The 17,972-nt window shown below is 40.3% G+C and overlaps 1 protein-coding gene across 3 annotated transcripts in view; it reads right to left on the reverse strand.

Moving 5' to 3' along the window:
* The window catches only part of sbno2b (strawberry notch homolog 2b), a 55,409-nt gene that overhangs the window by 36,322 nt on the left and 1,115 nt on the right, over positions 1-17,972 (reverse strand). The window contains exons 2-4 of one of the 3 annotated variants that reach the window (XM_018728208.2): positions 7,201-7,368; positions 3,864-3,946; positions 187-298 (exon numbers count right to left, since the gene is read on the reverse strand). In XM_018728208.2, the coding sequence (XP_018583724.2) occupies positions 187-298; positions 3,864-3,946; positions 7,201-7,299 (294 nt within the window). In that variant the 5' untranslated portion in view covers positions 7,300-7,368. Of the gene's footprint in view, positions 1-186; positions 299-766; positions 909-3,863; positions 3,947-7,200; positions 7,369-17,972 lie in introns of those variants that run through there. The other 2 variants (XM_018728210.2, XM_018728211.2) reach the window with 2 other exon arrangements.

Consider the following 17,972-nt stretch of genomic DNA (forward strand, 5'->3'; position numbering starts at 1 on the left):
CAAGCCTCTACAGGTAGAAGAGCTAACCACTTACGTCTAGACTGCTTCAGAGAGGACTTCAAAATGCTGGTTCTTTAAAGCTGACAAGCATAAACTGAGGAACAAGTGTCATCTAAAAAGGAGTAAGCCTGCAGATCCAAGGCAACAAAGGGCCAAATAAAAAGTTAAACAATAGAAGGAACTCACCTGAGCAAAGTCTCCATTGAGGGGGAGGCCAAAATTTGTAAAGTCGAAGTCAAACAACGTGGGGCTGATCATATCCATTTGCATATCTGAAGTGGTGTTTAAGTGGTATTGCCTGGGGGAGAAAAGAGCAGTGAGTCAGAAGCAGGGTCCTGAACACCAAACAGCAGGTTGTCCAGGACACCACACTGAAAACATTTCAAAAATGATCCCACACCAAACACACCATAAATTATGTTTTAAAATAAAGCCATATATACAACTTTAAAAATCTGAAATGGTAACAAAAGTGACAGAGAAAAAAGCTTAGTCCAGCATTGAATTTAGACTGAAGATTCCTCCTTTTAGATACTATTTTAATGAATTCCTGTGAAAAAAAACGATATTTCAATAACAGGAAACAGCAAGTTTCACCAGTAGAACTGTTCATTTAGCTGGGTATGTGGCATGAAGGCTGAACTAATAAAGCTATAAAACAAAACCGATCGTTTCCAATTTATTCCCTAATTTCTTTCTCTTATCCATAGTGAAAAATCTGTAACATTAAAAGAGAATAAATTCCACAAAGTAAAATTTTCATTACTCATATACTTTACTAGCGATAATAGTCCGCGTCCTCTACACAGTAGTTAGAATTCCTGCGTGTGTGGAGCAGCCCAGCGCGTCGATATATCCAACTAACACAATGTTCTTACTGCCACATAAAGTAACAGATGAGTGCGTTACTTTCCGGGGCAGAGACTGATCGTCCTGACTCTGTGGATCCCACGCAGCTGGAGCCTGGTCATGTGACGGTCGACTCACAAGCCAATTTCACTTCTGTCACTATCAATGAGCAGAATCACTTCCTTGTGGAAAATAACCAGGTATAAACTAGGAAAGTCCAATTTTTGCCCTAACTGAAATCTGAAAATAAAGGCGCAAGAGTACCATCTGATAAAAGAGAATGAAAGTATTAGAAAAACAAAGAAGCAGCACATGTTCTATTAGCGAAGTTAAACCTGTCTACTCTTTCTGGTGATTTAGTGGTTTCACTCTGAGTCAGAGTAAACCTGACTAGCAGAAGGGTGAAGTAGTAGAAACAGAGCAGCATAACGTAAGTGCTAAACCAGAACAATAACTTTGTAGTCATTACACAACAATCAGGGAATCATTTTGTCAGGACCATTAATAACTACGTTCAGGAGCACTGGCACTAAAACATCACTTAAAGATATCTCTGGTAGCTAGACACAATTATTTGTAGCTTTGAATACAGACTCCCCTTCCACATGTTCTCCTGGGCAAAGTCTGACATCGCTCACATTTTACAGTTCCACTAAATATTTACATTTTCACACTGTAACAAATGTACCATTCTAGTCAATACTTGTATTTTCATATGGCAGTACTTTGCTGTTCCGGTAAACAAATGAACTTTTAAACTGTAGCGCAGTTGGCTCTTCCAGCAAACCTGTGTTTCCACATTGCTGTAGTTGGACTCTAAGCATCCTTGTGCAACCAGGCCAATGCAGACACTGCGTGGCTCTGTGGCAAAGCATGGATGCATTTTCCAGGGTACATCAGCCCCCCAAGGTAGCAGAGATGATGAGCTCCATGTGGCTGCTGGGCCTGTGTGATCATGGCCAAGCCAGCCAGGGGATTTCCAGGTTCCGGAAGGTGATGCTTTTAAAGATCCAGCATGGCCGTCCTCTCTCTGGCAGCTGTATGGCTCTAGGGCGGGCACTCAACTTTCTGCGTTCACAGAAACTCTTGCCATCCCAGCCCCCTTATCTACCTGGACACCCAGAAGCAACTTTAATGTAGAAGCTAAAACGATTACAGCAAATTCCCACTTAACGTCAACACTCCAGGGTTAGGCTCAGAGCACCGTTTGCCTTTTTGTACAATACCAGTTCCAGTCCAATGCATGATCAGCTCAGGCCACACACACAATGCTCTAGTTGCGCTTATATACACTTCCCGACACACCTGCAGAGTACACAAAGCGCACTCTGTTTACAGAAGTACATTCAGATGACCAGAGCCAAACCTCTTAAAGGGACAATAGTAAAGAAAAAATGTACTTTACATTTTCAGAAAAAGGGACAGTCCCATTTAATCTGGTCTAACACACAGCCTTTTTTTTTTTTTTTTAATAAAAGATGCTACACTTCCCGCTGCACCAGTAATACCCAGCTGATACTGTTCGGTTCAAAGCGGGACTTCTTGCAAATTACAGCAAGGAAATAGTAAATACATAACTTTACGTAAACTTATGTATTTAAATAATTTCTTTGCTCTTTGAGTACTAGGAACAATTAGTTTTATACTCAACATTTGGCAGAAGAGGCACATATATAACTCTAATAAAAACGTTCACATAAAACTTACCCTTTCCTTCCCTGACAGAAACTGATCTTATTTAAAATTACATTTACATTTATTCCGTTTGCTGATGCCCCCCCCGCCCCAAACAACTTGCGGTGTTAGGCTACTTACAATTATTTACCCGTTTATATAGTTGGGTAATTTCACAGGAGCAATTTAGGGCAAGTACCTTGCTCTAGGGTACTACAGCTGGAGGTGGGATTTGACCTTTGGGTCAAAAGCAGCAGCTGTAACCACAGTGCAATGCAGCCTATTAGTTACTTCCTTTTAACAGTATGGGCTTCTGCTGTAATTTAGCTTTAAATGAAAATTACTAACACAGCCCTGCATTTACATGTTCTAATTAAACTATTAGTTACTTTCACTAAGATGGAATTAAATGTGTGTCCTTTCAACTTCACGCAGTCACTGCTATATATACGGAGTTACTTTAATCTACGTTTCTGTTCAACCAATGTAAAATAGCACAAAAAAAATTAAGTAAAAGCAAGTAAAAACTTTTCCCCAATTTTTTCTTCTAATGTCACTTTTTTCCGTCGTCTGATTTTTCACTGGGTTTCCTAGGACGCAGCCTGCAGCGTGCACTTCGCCCTCCAGCCCACCCATATCTCTGCCCTTAATTTCACTTAACACCTAGTCCATTTAGCAAGTCTGCAGTTAATCAACAATTGTCCTCCATTCCTGTCTCTTTTCAAAATTATAACTACCAGTAGGAGAGAGGTGATTTAAGACATCCTCTTTCATGAAGTGCAGTAATTGAAGCAGCCACAGGCTCTAGAGGCACTCAAGCCCCACCGTGTTGCACCACTGAACAATTTGTTTCTGGAAATGAAGGAAAAGCAGCGCAACACTTCCATCTTTCTACCTCAGTGCTTTGCCTGACAGTCCCTGAGCACCAGTAATGCCAATAAGGACACACAGTAGCCTTTCCAAAAGAGACAGTCTATCAGGGTACACAGAAAGCACAGAATTTCCCCACTTTCTTTAAAACATAATGAAGACATTCAATGAGTCAAGACTTTCAAGACAATGCCATTATACATACACAACAAGGAGAGCCACCTGTCTGACTCTGTTGTAAATCTTGTTACCGTATGTTTAAAAGACAAACATTCTGGATATTCCCAAACAATATCAGCTAGTTAAGTATTTTCTCAGGCTTTGTTGTGCTTCTTTGGTCCTGTTATAATAGACAGGCCCCACTGTAATAAACTCCCACATGCAAGATACACAAATAAATCCACATCTCAACAGAGCTGTAAAAAACCATCCTGAATGCAAAAAGTCATCAGGATTAACTCATTACTCACTGGTTTCCAGATTGCATAGGACAGTGCAAATTATATGCAGCCTGCTGTGAGACTCCCCGGGAACCAAAGTGGTACATCTGGCTCTGGAGGAGAGAGAAGAGACAAATTATTTCAAATATGGCTTGCAGTTTTTAAAAGTGGTAGCTAACATCACAGACTACAGGCCATCAGCTACCCAAAACAATGCAAAAATTACCAAACTGTTCAAGTGAAGAAAAATGATGGGTGCCACAGTCCACTTTGCCAGTGCATTATACAAAGTGCTACATAAGTGCACCCCAACCCCAGTGGAAGGTCTTCTACAAGGCCAATGGCTATAAGTTTCTTATAGCCATAACTGTCTTGTCCTCCTCTCCTGACCAGGCAGAATGGCCACCATAACTTTGACAAACCTTTAAGACAGAATAATGGAATGTCCTGCATTCCACATTATATTTGTGGGAAGGGGGGAGGATGAAGCACTACTATGGTCAGGTTAACCCTGAGGAAAAAGTGACTAAAACATTCACTTACACTATAAAACACACTAACATTCAAAAAATGAGTGAAAAATTGGGAAACTGTGCCAACATCATCAGCATATAGACAAGTGAAAAGCAAGGTGGAAAGAAGGCATTTGTATAAACTACCTTTAGAGTAACTTTGATCGAAGGAAATACATGACTGGTTCATGACTGAAAATATTTGGGGTTCTAGGTATGATTCTCTCATTTCCCCTGTCTGAGGTTCTGCTGTGTGAGCTCTGCTTTTCATCAATTAGCTATTTGATCAACGACACAGAAATACCTCCTTCCCACTGCACTCCACTATTTCACCTCCCTACATGCTGAAAATGACAATTCACATCCAAATTGCCCAAGTTGCCTATGGGTTAAAAATATTTAAAACAATGTTTCCAATTCAAAGCACAAGATGCTTCTTGTGAGCTGCTGGCAAATCCATAGGCAATGTATTTTTCTCTGACGTACAACAATATGACCTTGACATAGAGCAGGAATATCAAAAACAATGTCATTTGGTAAGAACTACAGAAATGACATTATAGCCAGTGCAAACTTTCTTCCACGATAAACAACAATTTCACAAAATGCCACACTGGTTTCGGGCCCAAACTCCTATGAATCTTTGCCAACGACAAAAAAATGCCCATTGTGAGTGAACATATGAATTCTGGGTTATAATCTTTCTTTGCTGCATAGAAGGCTTTTGTCAAACTCTCTGGTCATATTCATACACATTTCTTGCAAATAGTCGCTTACCATATTTGTATTTTACACTCCCTAGAAACAAAGGGATTTGTGTATTCATGAACATTTTCCAGCACAGGCAGTCCTCAATTTACACCGTATTTGACTTACCATAAGCTGGAGTTAAGATTGCTGTCTGACCAATTTAAGTCCTGATGTTTGGTTGTAACGTCGACAACTGCTCAATCTGCTTTACAAAAACATTGCCACAAGAAACCCATATTTCTTATCGGCTCGGTGCGTGTAATCTGCAACTGCGTTTTATCAGATTTACATACAGAATGTTTGAGATTATAAAATTGTACTGTTTTTATATCATTACTCTATATTAGTATGATTTTAAAATGAATAACGTGTGAAAACAGCAAAATGGGGGGAAAACCGTATTACACCATGTAGCATGCATGCATGTCCACTTTGATATATCTATATGGTTTATACAACACAATATGTGGGGATTTATGACTTCCGATGAGTCTGTCGGAACAGAATCCTCTATTAAGAGTTCTGCTTCTAAAAGGTTCGATTAAACTGGCACAGCCTCTTTCACAATGACATTTCTTAAGGTAAAGCATGAAGAAAATGCTCATTAGGGCAGGAGATGTCAAAAGTGACAACGGTGAGCGGAGAAGGCTGGAACCACAGATCCTCAAAGACGATTGGGAATGGAAGTCTGTCTGTAACTATGTTCAGAACGCCAAAGCAGTTTTCACCAGTGGGTTAGTCAGTAAAAGACGAATAATGCATAGTACATCCCTGCACTTACTAACAGGTTAGGTTCCACAAAAACCTCAGACAACCCTCTTTAACATATACATATATAATCAATAACCACCTGTCCAGTACACACCCTGTGGTAGTCTGCTGCATCCCAAAGTATATGGCACAAGGTTGGGTATATGTGGTGTGTACCACCATACTGCAGTGTAGCTCTTTTTAATTAGTAACTTGGGTCCATTACAAACTTTATTTACCGTCTACACAACCGAGAAAAGCTTAATAAAACAAATGCCCCTTGATGTATTTATGGGTAAGAGCCTGTAAAAGCTATACAAAAATAAAATCACTTTGTAAGGCTTTTCATTTCCACAATTCTAATGAACTCTGAGCTACGTTAAAATCAAAATTATTTTAAAATGACAAAAATCCATTCACTCCATAAAATACTACTGAATGCTGATTGCTGACCGATTCATAGCAACGTTCCTTGTTATTATTGAACACCGACACTTAGAAACAAGACACAGAAGCAGCACATAGTGTAAACAGCGTAGAAAGAGGGCAATCCCACACTCCTTTGTGTTTGTATCTGCTAACTAAAGGCTGCACACGGAAATGAGGGTCATTTTCATTTCAGAAAATACAACTGAACTGCATACCTTTGGACTGTGGCAGGAAAACTACGCAGACATGAGAACATACAAACTCCAGACAGACTGGGCTGGATTCCAGCCTACATCAGCACAGCTCAGGCACTATGAAGTGGCAGCACTACCCACTGCTTGAATTAATAAATTACTATAACTGAAAGTAAAGAGGTGGAATGGTGGCAGAATAAAAGCTAAATCTCAAAATAGACGTAACTAGGTCTGCAGTGCCTGACTTTGATAAAAACAGATATGATCTGTGGGCTATCCAGACTGCTGCAGAAGCTTTGTTCCAAGATAATAATTGCATTTACCTTGTGTTAATGACTGCAATGCTGTGATCTTGAACAAGGAGTGCCATGTTAGCACAATTTTGATTACTTGACCACTTTAGATTAAAAAAAAATTTAACTGTTCAAAAATGTTTGCACCATATAACTATTAAAGTGGAAAAAGTTTGCACTGCATCCTCAGTATTCAGCCATCTAAAAGTGTCAGATTTCCCTATTTCAGCACCATTTAAGTCTTTGATTTTGTTTACTTCACAATATTTCTGGATACCCGTCAAACACGTGCAGCGAGTTCCACTTACTGAGCTTCGGAGTTTCAGAATGAATGTGACATGATGTAACGGACGTGGGGCAGGGGAGCGGCCAGATGAACTTCCCCACCGATTCCTGACTGAAATACAGAAGTGATGAGATAGTGTGTAGAACTACGTACCTGTATGGGCGAATGGAGGTACCTGCCGCTCTCCAGCGGCCCCTCTGGGTGCGGGTAGTTGTCCCCGTCCATGACAGGAGGCTTGGAGAGTATGGGCATCAGGCTCCGGGTCCACACATGGCAGCTTGTGGAACAGTGTCCTCACCACACCAGTGCAACTTCCATGACCTAGTGGACACAAATTCCACTCACCTGATTACTCGGTTCAGACACTTAACACAGTCATGCAGGACAAACCAGCCTGAGAGTATTTTAGGTAAGACTCATAAAAGACTAGAGAGGCTTCTTTCCATAACCTAAACAAAACCCAACAAAACTAATCTAGATATATAATATAATAATTTTAAAAGTTCAGGTAGAAAGCTGGTAACACCTTCTCAGGTTGATCATAAAGTAAGAGACAGGGAAATGTCAATCTGGCACAATAAAATGAATGAGGATGCTCAGATCAGCAAGACCACAAAAGAAACACTAATTCACAACACGCTTCTATGTTCTGTGCGCCAGTACTGTGAGTGACAGTGTTCTATCCCACTCAGAAGACAATACCGCCACGTGCAGCATTTGAATCAGGTGAACTGATTTGAAACAACTTTGTCTACCAGCTTTTAGCTGGTCCACACCAGCTCTTGGGGGGCAGATTTGGGGGAGGCTGTGAATAGCACGTCTTGCTGTCAGCACTGATGTGGATGAAGTCGAGGATCAAAATGCATGCAGAGATAAGCATCGGGAGCAGATCTTCCATAACGACGGCTCCCTTCGCTTCTTTCCTACTTTTCTCCCCCCAATCAGCTATACTCCAAGGTCACATTTACTGCACAATGGATTGCTAGACATGCCAAACGTCCATTTGTAAAGCAAATATACATCTACACAATGGAGCCGGGGGTGAGGGTGGAAGATGAACAGGCCTTTGTGCAACCTAACCCAGCCAGTTTCCCAACGTAGCCTAGAGGCAGACTGAAGAGATTAGGAAAATGGGGCCTCATGTAGCTGGGCTCTGCAAAACTGCATTCCATAACCTCCACTGGCCCTGTGGATCCTCGGACTTCAGCAGGTTTCAGGTGATAGCAACAGGTTGAGGCACACTACACCCCAGTGAGGTTAAGTCTGTCAACATTCAGACATCAAGGGTTCCTCATTTTCCTACAGAAACCTGTTCTTCCAGCCCTGCCTCCACTCCCCCAGCTCCACACATTTACCAGCACCCCTGACAGCCCACAGCATACCAGAACAACAAAGGGTCCTCCTGCAGACTAGCGGCCTCTCTCAGGACAGACGATCAATAATGGACATTATTGGGCTCTGAAATGTCTTCTTCCTGTAAAATGGTATTAGCCATTGCTGGTAAATAGGGCAAAAAATGCCTCCAGTGCTACAGCATTTCCAGCAGAGTATTTTTCAAATCAGCAAAAAACTATTACGATGAATATTTGCATATTCCTTGTTTTCCAGCCCTATTTCCTTACTGCCAAGCGACGAAAGCAATGCTCTGCATTATGCTTACAACATGTTTTGTGTTATAACCTTCAATTACCACTATACTGAGCAGTTAAGTCTTGCCCTTTAAGAGAAACTACAGAATTGTCCTTGTGGAGAACAAGGCAGTACCTGACACAAAACAGAGGCTACCTACATTTGTGCTGAAAAAAATATCCCAAATAAAAACTGATGAGAAATATGAAATATGCAGTGTAATGTCAAGATTGTATGCATCACTACCAATATAGACTGTACAGGCTTTCCTCCTGTTAAAATGTGCAGTTCTGTGTTGACATCATCTGGTTTTTTCCCCACATTTCAACAGTTAAACTCCACTGCCTCACACACTGCAGCGGTTTGCTAAGTGATGGTAGACACTGCATGCCCAGCTAGTCATCTACACCACAACAGAGCACACCCTGGCTAGAGCCACACTGTGATGCAAGCTCACACAACAGGACCTGGAAGAGGTACTCCACAGGTATTGAGTGAATGCATCGCACCGCTGGCTTAGCAGGTGAGTCAATCTAATCCTAACCCAAGCAACTGTGGGCAAGTACTATCAAAGACTCACAAGACTAGTAAACATCTTCTGAACCGCTTGTCCCATACGGGGTGGCGGGGACACACAAATGTTTAAGAATAAACTAATAATTTCCCAAAATTATGCAAGTTAACCATTGCTAAATAGCCTATAATTGCTAATAATTTACAAAAATAATTGTAAATTTAATGTAAAAGTAACCATTATGGCCCCATGCCATTGTCCTGACATCTGGAAAGGTATCTGCAATGTTATCAGAGAACATGGAAGCTAAAACAGACAGCCAATTTTCAAAACACACTACTTTATGAGAAACCCTTAGGAAAAGGTTATATGCACAGCATGTTCTGCATTACCTACAAATAATCAGCAACGTATTGGATTAGTGTTTCGGTTTCACCCACGAAACAATCAAACCCAGTAGTGGCATAGCGCATTTATGTACAAAACATTACAAAAGGCAAAGAAAAATCTAAAAGACTTTGAAATTGTGCTCAGATGAAGTAATGTAACTGGCCAAAGAATAATTTTCAACTTTTGAGATACCCATGCAATAAAAGCACTTGTGATCAACCTCTGGCTTGTGGACATACCCCACCTGCTCTACAAATGCAGGATTTTCAAAATTTCTGATGAAGTGTTAAAGCAATCCCTAAACTGCTAGTAAAAACAATGTTATAATACGCTGACACAGAGCAAATGCTGCAAGTGAGTTTTGCACACTTAAGTATACAGTATTTTACATTTTTATTTAAATGCTGAGGAAGCAATCATATATTGTACCAAAAATGGTATTACTAAAAACCATAATTAGCTATAATAAAAATTAAAACTATTACACTGCTTTTGAAGCTCCTAGTGCCTTCTGAAAGCTTCCATTTATGGTGTTGCTCTGTAGTGTCAAGATTTTAAGTAATGCAACATTTCCAGTCAGTATTCTCAGCTACAGCAAAACAAAAAAAAAAAAAAAAGGAAACAAAGTTCACTGGAAAAGATAGCCATGGTGTACTAACATATCCACCTTTAACAAAGGTCTCTGTGTCTGCCGTTTGGGGGGGGGGGGGAGGCCCGCGTTCCATCTGGGTGACCTTGGCAAAGGAAGAGACTTCACCGATCTTGTCAATGTCCAGAGAGAATATTATTGTAGAGACAAAAGCTTACATACCTTTAATACTCCTTCAGGCTCCCAAACCTGGGTGTTATAAAGACCCTTAACAGATTAATTAACGATAAAAAAATTCATAGAAAAAGGTCAGTTCATGGGCAAACACGGCTGCTGTGAAAAACATCCTACATTATTCATCAGGCTTTCTAAAGCAAGAACACTGAATGGTTCCACAACAGCTTTAAGTCCATTAGTGAGGGTTACAGAAAAAGATGAAAATATTAGTATTTGAAGACATTTTATATACTACCAGTAATGGGCAGAAGCATTAAAAGTATAATTTAAAACTGCAAGTCCATCACTAAGCTTGTAATTGCATTCACCTCACTGTCTATACCTGTTGTTCAAAATACTTGTACAGATGTCAGTCTGAATCACGGACTCCTTCCCCTAGGCAGAGAGCTACCAGAGGAAGCACTTTTCCTTTAAATATTTGTCCTTTCAAATTGGTATATTTGCATGGTATGTTGCAAGTTAAGAAATGACACCTATTGGCCTAAATGAAATAGTTGCTGCCCATACAAGTGTTTTCTCAGCCCACTATATAATCCTCTTGTCAGTAAATGATGAGTAACGACTCAGCAACAACTTGGCAGCCTGAGGAAATCGGCTTTTTATTTCCTCACACACAATACTTTCTCTGAGGGCTGGAACTTCTAAAGAAGAGAAACTCAGAACAGCCAGACTCAGCGTATCTTGCTCTGACTTGAGCCAGAAGGACACCGATCCACTGGCTAATCAAAGCAGCCGAACATTTGAAGCAGGCCACCACACAGCCTTACCCTGAGGCACAGGTGATGTGACTTTGCCGCTTGGCTCCAGAGTCCAACAAGTCTACTGACCCCTGTGCAGGAGGATCTCGAGTCTTCTGTTCATGCATGCAACAGAGCCTGTCAGCTATTGTTTGGCAGTATCTGCATTGCTGTCCTGGTAAAGAGCTCCTGTCATGCTGCTGGAAGAGGCTGTAGTGGGGGTTACATTGAGGTCAAAATTCCCAAAGGCAAAAGAACCTGACAGGGATCCACATATTTTACACAAACCAAATATCAAAACCTGGTTGTTCTAAACCTTCTCATCACATACAGGTCGCATTCCACATCCATCACTGGAAGATGAAGTACGTCTTCAGTATCTGAGACTTTGTTTTCATTTCGCCATGCAGAACATAACTCTTCAAATGGGTTCAAACATTTTAGATACAGTACATACACTGCTAAATTTTCTTCGTTAATTCACTTTCGCTATTTGCTCGTCCAATTCAGGGTTGCAGTGGTCTGGAACCTACCCCAGACGTACAGGGTGTGAGGAAGGGTGCACCTGGGCAATTTTGCAGGACGATCTCTCTCTCCCTCTCCCTCTCTCTCACAAACTCTCTCTCACATGCACACAGCAGTTCAGAGTGAGCAAATTTACCTGAGCAATATCCAATTCAACTGTGAGAAGAAACCCAAGCAAACACCGAAAACTTGCTAATTGCAGACAAACCGAATTATATTCGAACCCACAGACCAGGAACTGTGAGGCACCAGTGCTTCGGTGCCACCCAGAATAAAACTTTATATTTAATAATGAAATCACTACAGGACAAGACAGGATTCTTATGAACTTTAGAGCGCAGATGACTGTATCCAGCCAACAATCAGGAGACAGAGCGTACACATGGCACAATCTGGAAGTGCTGTTAGGCACAAGAAAAATACGACATGAATCTACACAGACAGCTTTGGAGTGTGAGTGGAACTGCCAGACCAAGAGGCTGAAAAAGGCCTATTAGCATAAGTATATCACAGCAGCTTGTGCAGTCATTAATTAAACAATTCAGAATACACTGTGAAGAGAGCCTTGGGAATTGCAGACTACTTGGGGATCTACACATCTGCTGTCATCGAAAAGGTTTCAATATAACTGAAGAGCTGCTGTCAGTTTTATAGTCCACTGAGCTGCAGTACTTTTGCTTATTTGACTCCAGTAGTCCAGGATTCCCCCTTGCAACTGACGTCAGTGAAAAGCAGTGCTGTGGTGTCAGAGTTGTGGAGACGGAGTCGGAAGCAATTATTGGGTTACTGGAGTCAGAGTTGGAGGTTTTGTGTACCGACTCCAGAGCCTTGGTGAAAAGCACTCCAAAGATGTGTGCAACTAGATAGAACACAAGCCAGTTAAAACCAGACACACAATCTAAAAAAAAAAAAAAAAACTTCAGTAATCGTTAAAATGTGTCATTCCTGCATAAGCAATTTCAGCATCGTTCCTTCATTTGTGTACACCTTTGTCGGAATCCCATTTTCATATATAAATACTATTAGCACAATTCCACAAATGTGCCTAAAAAAATTTGGTGTTTAATAATTGTAAACTGCGTTGCTCAATTTTGCCTGAGCTTTGAAAGGCAAAAAAGGCAGCTGAAGTTCCCTAGGCCTTTGTAAAATGAACAAAAAAGTTTCAAGAAATCTCTCTTTAATGTCAGAACAGTTGTGATTCCTCAACAAGATGGAGCTTGACTTTGTGGAACAGGCTGTCTGCGACATTTGGACTTCTTAGATATCACTTGGCTAGAAAAGCGGTGGGATGTTCAGGGGGGAGAGGAGGGACTGACTAACGGTGGACGGATGAGAAAGCTGTGGGCGGAAAGGCAAGCTATAGAGGCTGTGCAGGACATGTAACGCAGCCTTTTTCCATTCTTTTCACAAGGGCTGCAACTGTGTTTCACGTTCTTCCTAATCCATGCCACAGAGCTCCTTTGCATTAACCCCTCTACCACCAAATACGCAGACTTGTAATAAGAAGCATTCCTCTTTATTCACTATGTACAATGCTTTGGAGAGGATTCTAAAAGATATCAAATGGTTGGAAATTTGGATAAAAATGTCATGTAGATACACATGGAGTTGAAGGCAGGTTTGCTTTAGGGTCATCCAGTTACTCCAGTCCTCTCAGCTACCCAGATCTCACCTTTGACATTAAGCTGTGATTCACAGTCCTAACTTGGGCTGGCAAACGAGGCTCACAGACCTTGGTCAGAGATTAGTGCAATGCAAGAGACCCTACATGGATGCCACTGTGACTCCAGCAGTTCCTTTATGGTTCAAAGAGAGATGGACAGTTCACAGCTGCAGCAGTAATCCTGGAAGAGCAGTTCAGATCAAAACCTTGGCATTCAAATTGAGGGGAAAAAAACTGCTTTAATGGCCAGCAGTGTTGAATTCAAGTGCAATGGTAAAGTCTTAAGTGTGAAAATATTTTGATATAGTATTGTTTACTCACCATTTGTTTCCAAACAGTTGTGGCAGCAAAACAATCCCACATATTCAGAAATAAAGCAACTCTCATAATAATACTTAAAATATACAAGGAGCATATTCCACTGATTTACAGATTACCACATTAAATAATATTTTTTACTGGTATAACGGCATAACAATTTGTGTTGTGTGTCATGTCTGTTGTTACAGCTCTTGTTGAGCTGCTGTGTGTGAATTTCCCTGCAGGGATTAATAAAGTACCATCCTTTCCTTAAAAATTGCTTCAGTACATCATTCCTGAGTAAGCACACAAATAAACTTTGACAGAGAATTTAAAAGAGGCAATATATATTTACATGTATAGTACAATTTGATGCTGAAGTTTTGTTACTCCTTTTTAAATATGCCAACCTAATAAAGCTCTATTTAAAGTTCTGGAGCTGGATATGAAAAATGCATGAAAATATAAATATTAAATCACAGTCTTTAATGATACAGTGATTCAGGTCTTACTGTAAAAGGATCCCAACTACGTATCATTTTCTTCCACTTACATTACCGCAACATACAAAGATCCGTGACAGTAGTAGCATTCAGCTAACTCAGGAACAACATGGAAGATTATAAATTTTGTTCACTGCTATCTTAATTTCTGCACCAACTAAACTAAGTTTAACTTTAAAAACTGAAAATGTATTTATTATAACTTAACTACACAGTAACATATTGCTACTGAATTAACAAGTAATACAGTAAATCATATTTGTAGTAATCCAAAGGAAAAATTAACTGCTCTGCGTAAGAAATATGACTGTTGTGCAACTGCGAGCATTGTAATTTGAGCTCTGTTAACATCTTAACCTGTGAACTTGCCCTTACTTCCTTCCTGAGGGGGTACACTGATAAAAGGAGAGCATTTCTAAGGACCAATGTGGACATGTTTTCAGCCATGACTACTGTGTTCAAAAACACAATCAAGGAGGCATTTTCCTGTCTTATTCATGTGCTGTTGAAAACAGGGAGCAAAATTAAACAAAAAAGAACCAACTTGTAAATATGGCGCTAACTTGTACCTCATCAAAAAGCTTTATATGCATGTGGATAGAACCTGGACAAATTTGCTCAATCTGAAGTACAAGTTTACAATAAGGTGTTTAGTAATCATACAGTTAAATGTTAAATTACCACCAAAGAAAAACTGTCATTTTTCAATACTACAGTTCATACATGGCACTGAAAAACATATTGAACCATCTGAATACTGTCAGAAGTAAAACGTGTATCATGTGCTGGAGAAAGTTGCCAGTGCCTGCTAAGTACAGGAACACAAGAACTCCCTTATTACCAACGTAATGGTTTTAGGGGGAGGGGGCAACTTTTTTTCAAATACATAAACCGTTTGCTAATGAAGGCAGGAATTCAAGGAATGCAAAAAATACAGTGAACCCCAGTGTCCATCACTGCCCTTCTCTACCCTAATTTAGGTATTTTCTGCTGCCATTCCAGTTAGCCCAGAAGCTACTATGTGAAAGGTATGACTAGTGGAGGCTGTAGAGAGAAAGAGTTAATACAAAGAGATCAAACTGAAGAGAGAAAAGTGAAATCAGAAACCTTTCAGGTAGGAGCTCTATGTGAACGACGCATGTTTGCTCACTGACAGTCCTCCTTTTCAGCTGTAGCAAAAGAGTGAAACCTTGACCATGTCATGATCAAAAGAACATAACAATACTAACTTAAAAAAAAAAGAATCCTTAAATGTGCTTGTCACTACAGAGTGACCCTGCTGACTGTGGACTTTTAGGAATATAAATTGTCACAAATGGCTAGGTCTGAGAAATTGCAGTGACAAAAATAACTGCTGAGCATTTAGGTTTTAGATAACAGTTTCGGTGACTGTTTCTATAGCAACTATTGAAACTACTGGAATCTTCACCTCGCAACAAAACTTGCCCTGAAGAGGAGGGGTTAATTCATCCTTTTGCAAGCCTACTTATATTCATAATTTTGTACAAAGGACTCTATAAAAATTTTTTTTTTTTCAGCAGTTACACATCTAGCCTGCTACCTTTAAGGGAAAAAATGTGCAAGGGGGCACAAATGCATGTCACCACAACATTCAAGAACTTGAAACACCAGGTTCATTCACCTTGCTTATAACAAATGAAATCCCAAACTGGATGTAAGGAACGACAGGGGGATTCAGGTCATAATATTGGCATTTTCCTTTCTCACTTGCCTACAGGTTGCTTAATGACTGCTATAATTGTACAGGAGGTAGGAAAACAGAACTACAAATGTGAAGTAGGAAAAAGAGGCTTAATAAAACAGCTCTCAGATGTCATTTTGGCATAAACCTTTCTTGTTCCTCACAGGAATCTCTATAGCAGGAGTCCAACAGCTTTTAGAAAACACTGTATGGACTTACATCCTGAACACTAAATCAGCAACATACTATAAAGTTAACTGCAAGTAACTATAAAAAATACAAATAAGAATGAGCAAAAAAAACAAAAAAAACAACAGACTTTCCAGGCCTGCAGGATCAGAGTTATGTATCCCTTGTTCTGTAGAGATAGCAGTTCAGGCTGAAGTGTGATGGGGGGGGGGGGGTCATGTCACCATCATTACTCAGAGGGCCTAAATTTCTTTCGCTTTTGTTTGGCACATAGCTTAACCCATCAGCTCCGAAACATGAATGGCGGGGGGGTGCTAAGGCCTCCTCCCTCAGCAGCCTCATCCCAGCCTTCGGAACATAAAACTGTAGATACACACAGTACACACAGTCCCCACAATGGCTTGACAATTTCCACCTTCACAAGTACAGGCAGGCCCAGTGCCGCCACATGACATTTAGAAGCGCTACACCACCACTGCCGACAGGATCCACCTCTTGAACTTGAACACACTTTAGTGTGCAGTACAAAAAAGACGACTCAATTTGGCCAGCACCTCCATGTAAATAAAATACATTAAAACACATTTAAGCATACAACAGCAGAAACTGTGCAACTTTCAACAGACATTTACCTAAGAACTAGCACAGGTCTTTTGCACAGGACAAACCAGAAATGTATCTCTTAACCCTAGAGCCTTTGAACTATTTAAAATGTACCCAAATTACATTAAATTAATATTAAATGAACAGCAGTGAAAAACAAAGATACAGCCTGACTAAAAACTATATTTGGAGACAGACTAATACCGAACAAAAATCTACTTCTTGCATCAATAAACTGAAGACATTCACTCCTAAAAGGGCACTGCCCAGCTTGACCTTTCACATCCCATCACAACGCTAAGAAAAATAGTCAAAAGTAAATTCATTGTAACACAAAAACAAAAAAGCTTTGTTAAAATGAAACCACCTCTCTTTCAATGAGGGAAAACCCACTCTTCATATGGAGAAGCCTGCCCATTATAATTTTTAATGGTGAAATCATCCCACCAGTATTATCTGTTAAACCACAGAGTCCTGATAAGCTTAACGTTAAGTGTACGTATGCAATGTATATGGTGAAAAGGGAAACTGGTATTAAAAACTAACACAAGGACACTGATCCTCAAGGTTTTTACAAGCCTTTAGATTTAAAAATATTGAAAAACAATGTCTCAAGTTACTACAAAACACTAGGCATTAAAAATGAACAACATAACAGACAATTTAGTTACCTTTCATAAAGAGGAATATAGAAATACACATATCCAAACAAAGACTGACACCGATAACTGATGAATGAGTAATGTGGAATGCAAATAAAAGGGGAAAAAGTTTGAGAGAACAATGGGACAAGGAGCATGATTTATTGAAAGCAACTTGCAGATTTCATCCATTTATACAGCAAAGTAGGCACCCTGCTCAAGGGATCTACAGAAGTATTGGGAGTGGAACACAAACTGTCAATGTGCAGCTAAATTTTTTAATAAGGGCACTGATTAACAATTATTCAGCAAAGTAACAATATTAAACTATTCACAATGATTTACCCATTTAGAGAGATGGGTCATTTTTACTGTACCAAATCAGGGTGAGCACCTTGCTCAAGGGAACAAACGGGAGTGACTCGAACTAGGGCCCTTAGAGAGCAAGGTGGGAGCTCGCACCACTCCGCCATCCGCTGCCATTCATACTATTTGTGATGACAATAAAATATGCAGGTTACAAGTCCACCTTGTTATCCACAAATATAGCGCAGATGGAAAAACTGCACATGACCTGCAACTACCAGCTTGCTCTCAGGAACTGTTTCTGGATCGTGGAACACGAACTGATGTCAGCCTAGGCTCTTTGGAAACGAAGGCGTTTGCGAGGACGCGCGGGCACAGTGGAAGTAAGGAAAACTGG

The sequence above is a fragment of the Scleropages formosus genome, chromosome 9 (assembly GCF_900964775.1).
Source record: "Scleropages formosus chromosome 9, fSclFor1.1, whole genome shotgun sequence".
Taxonomy (NCBI): domain Eukaryota; kingdom Metazoa; phylum Chordata; class Actinopteri; order Osteoglossiformes; family Osteoglossidae; genus Scleropages; species Scleropages formosus.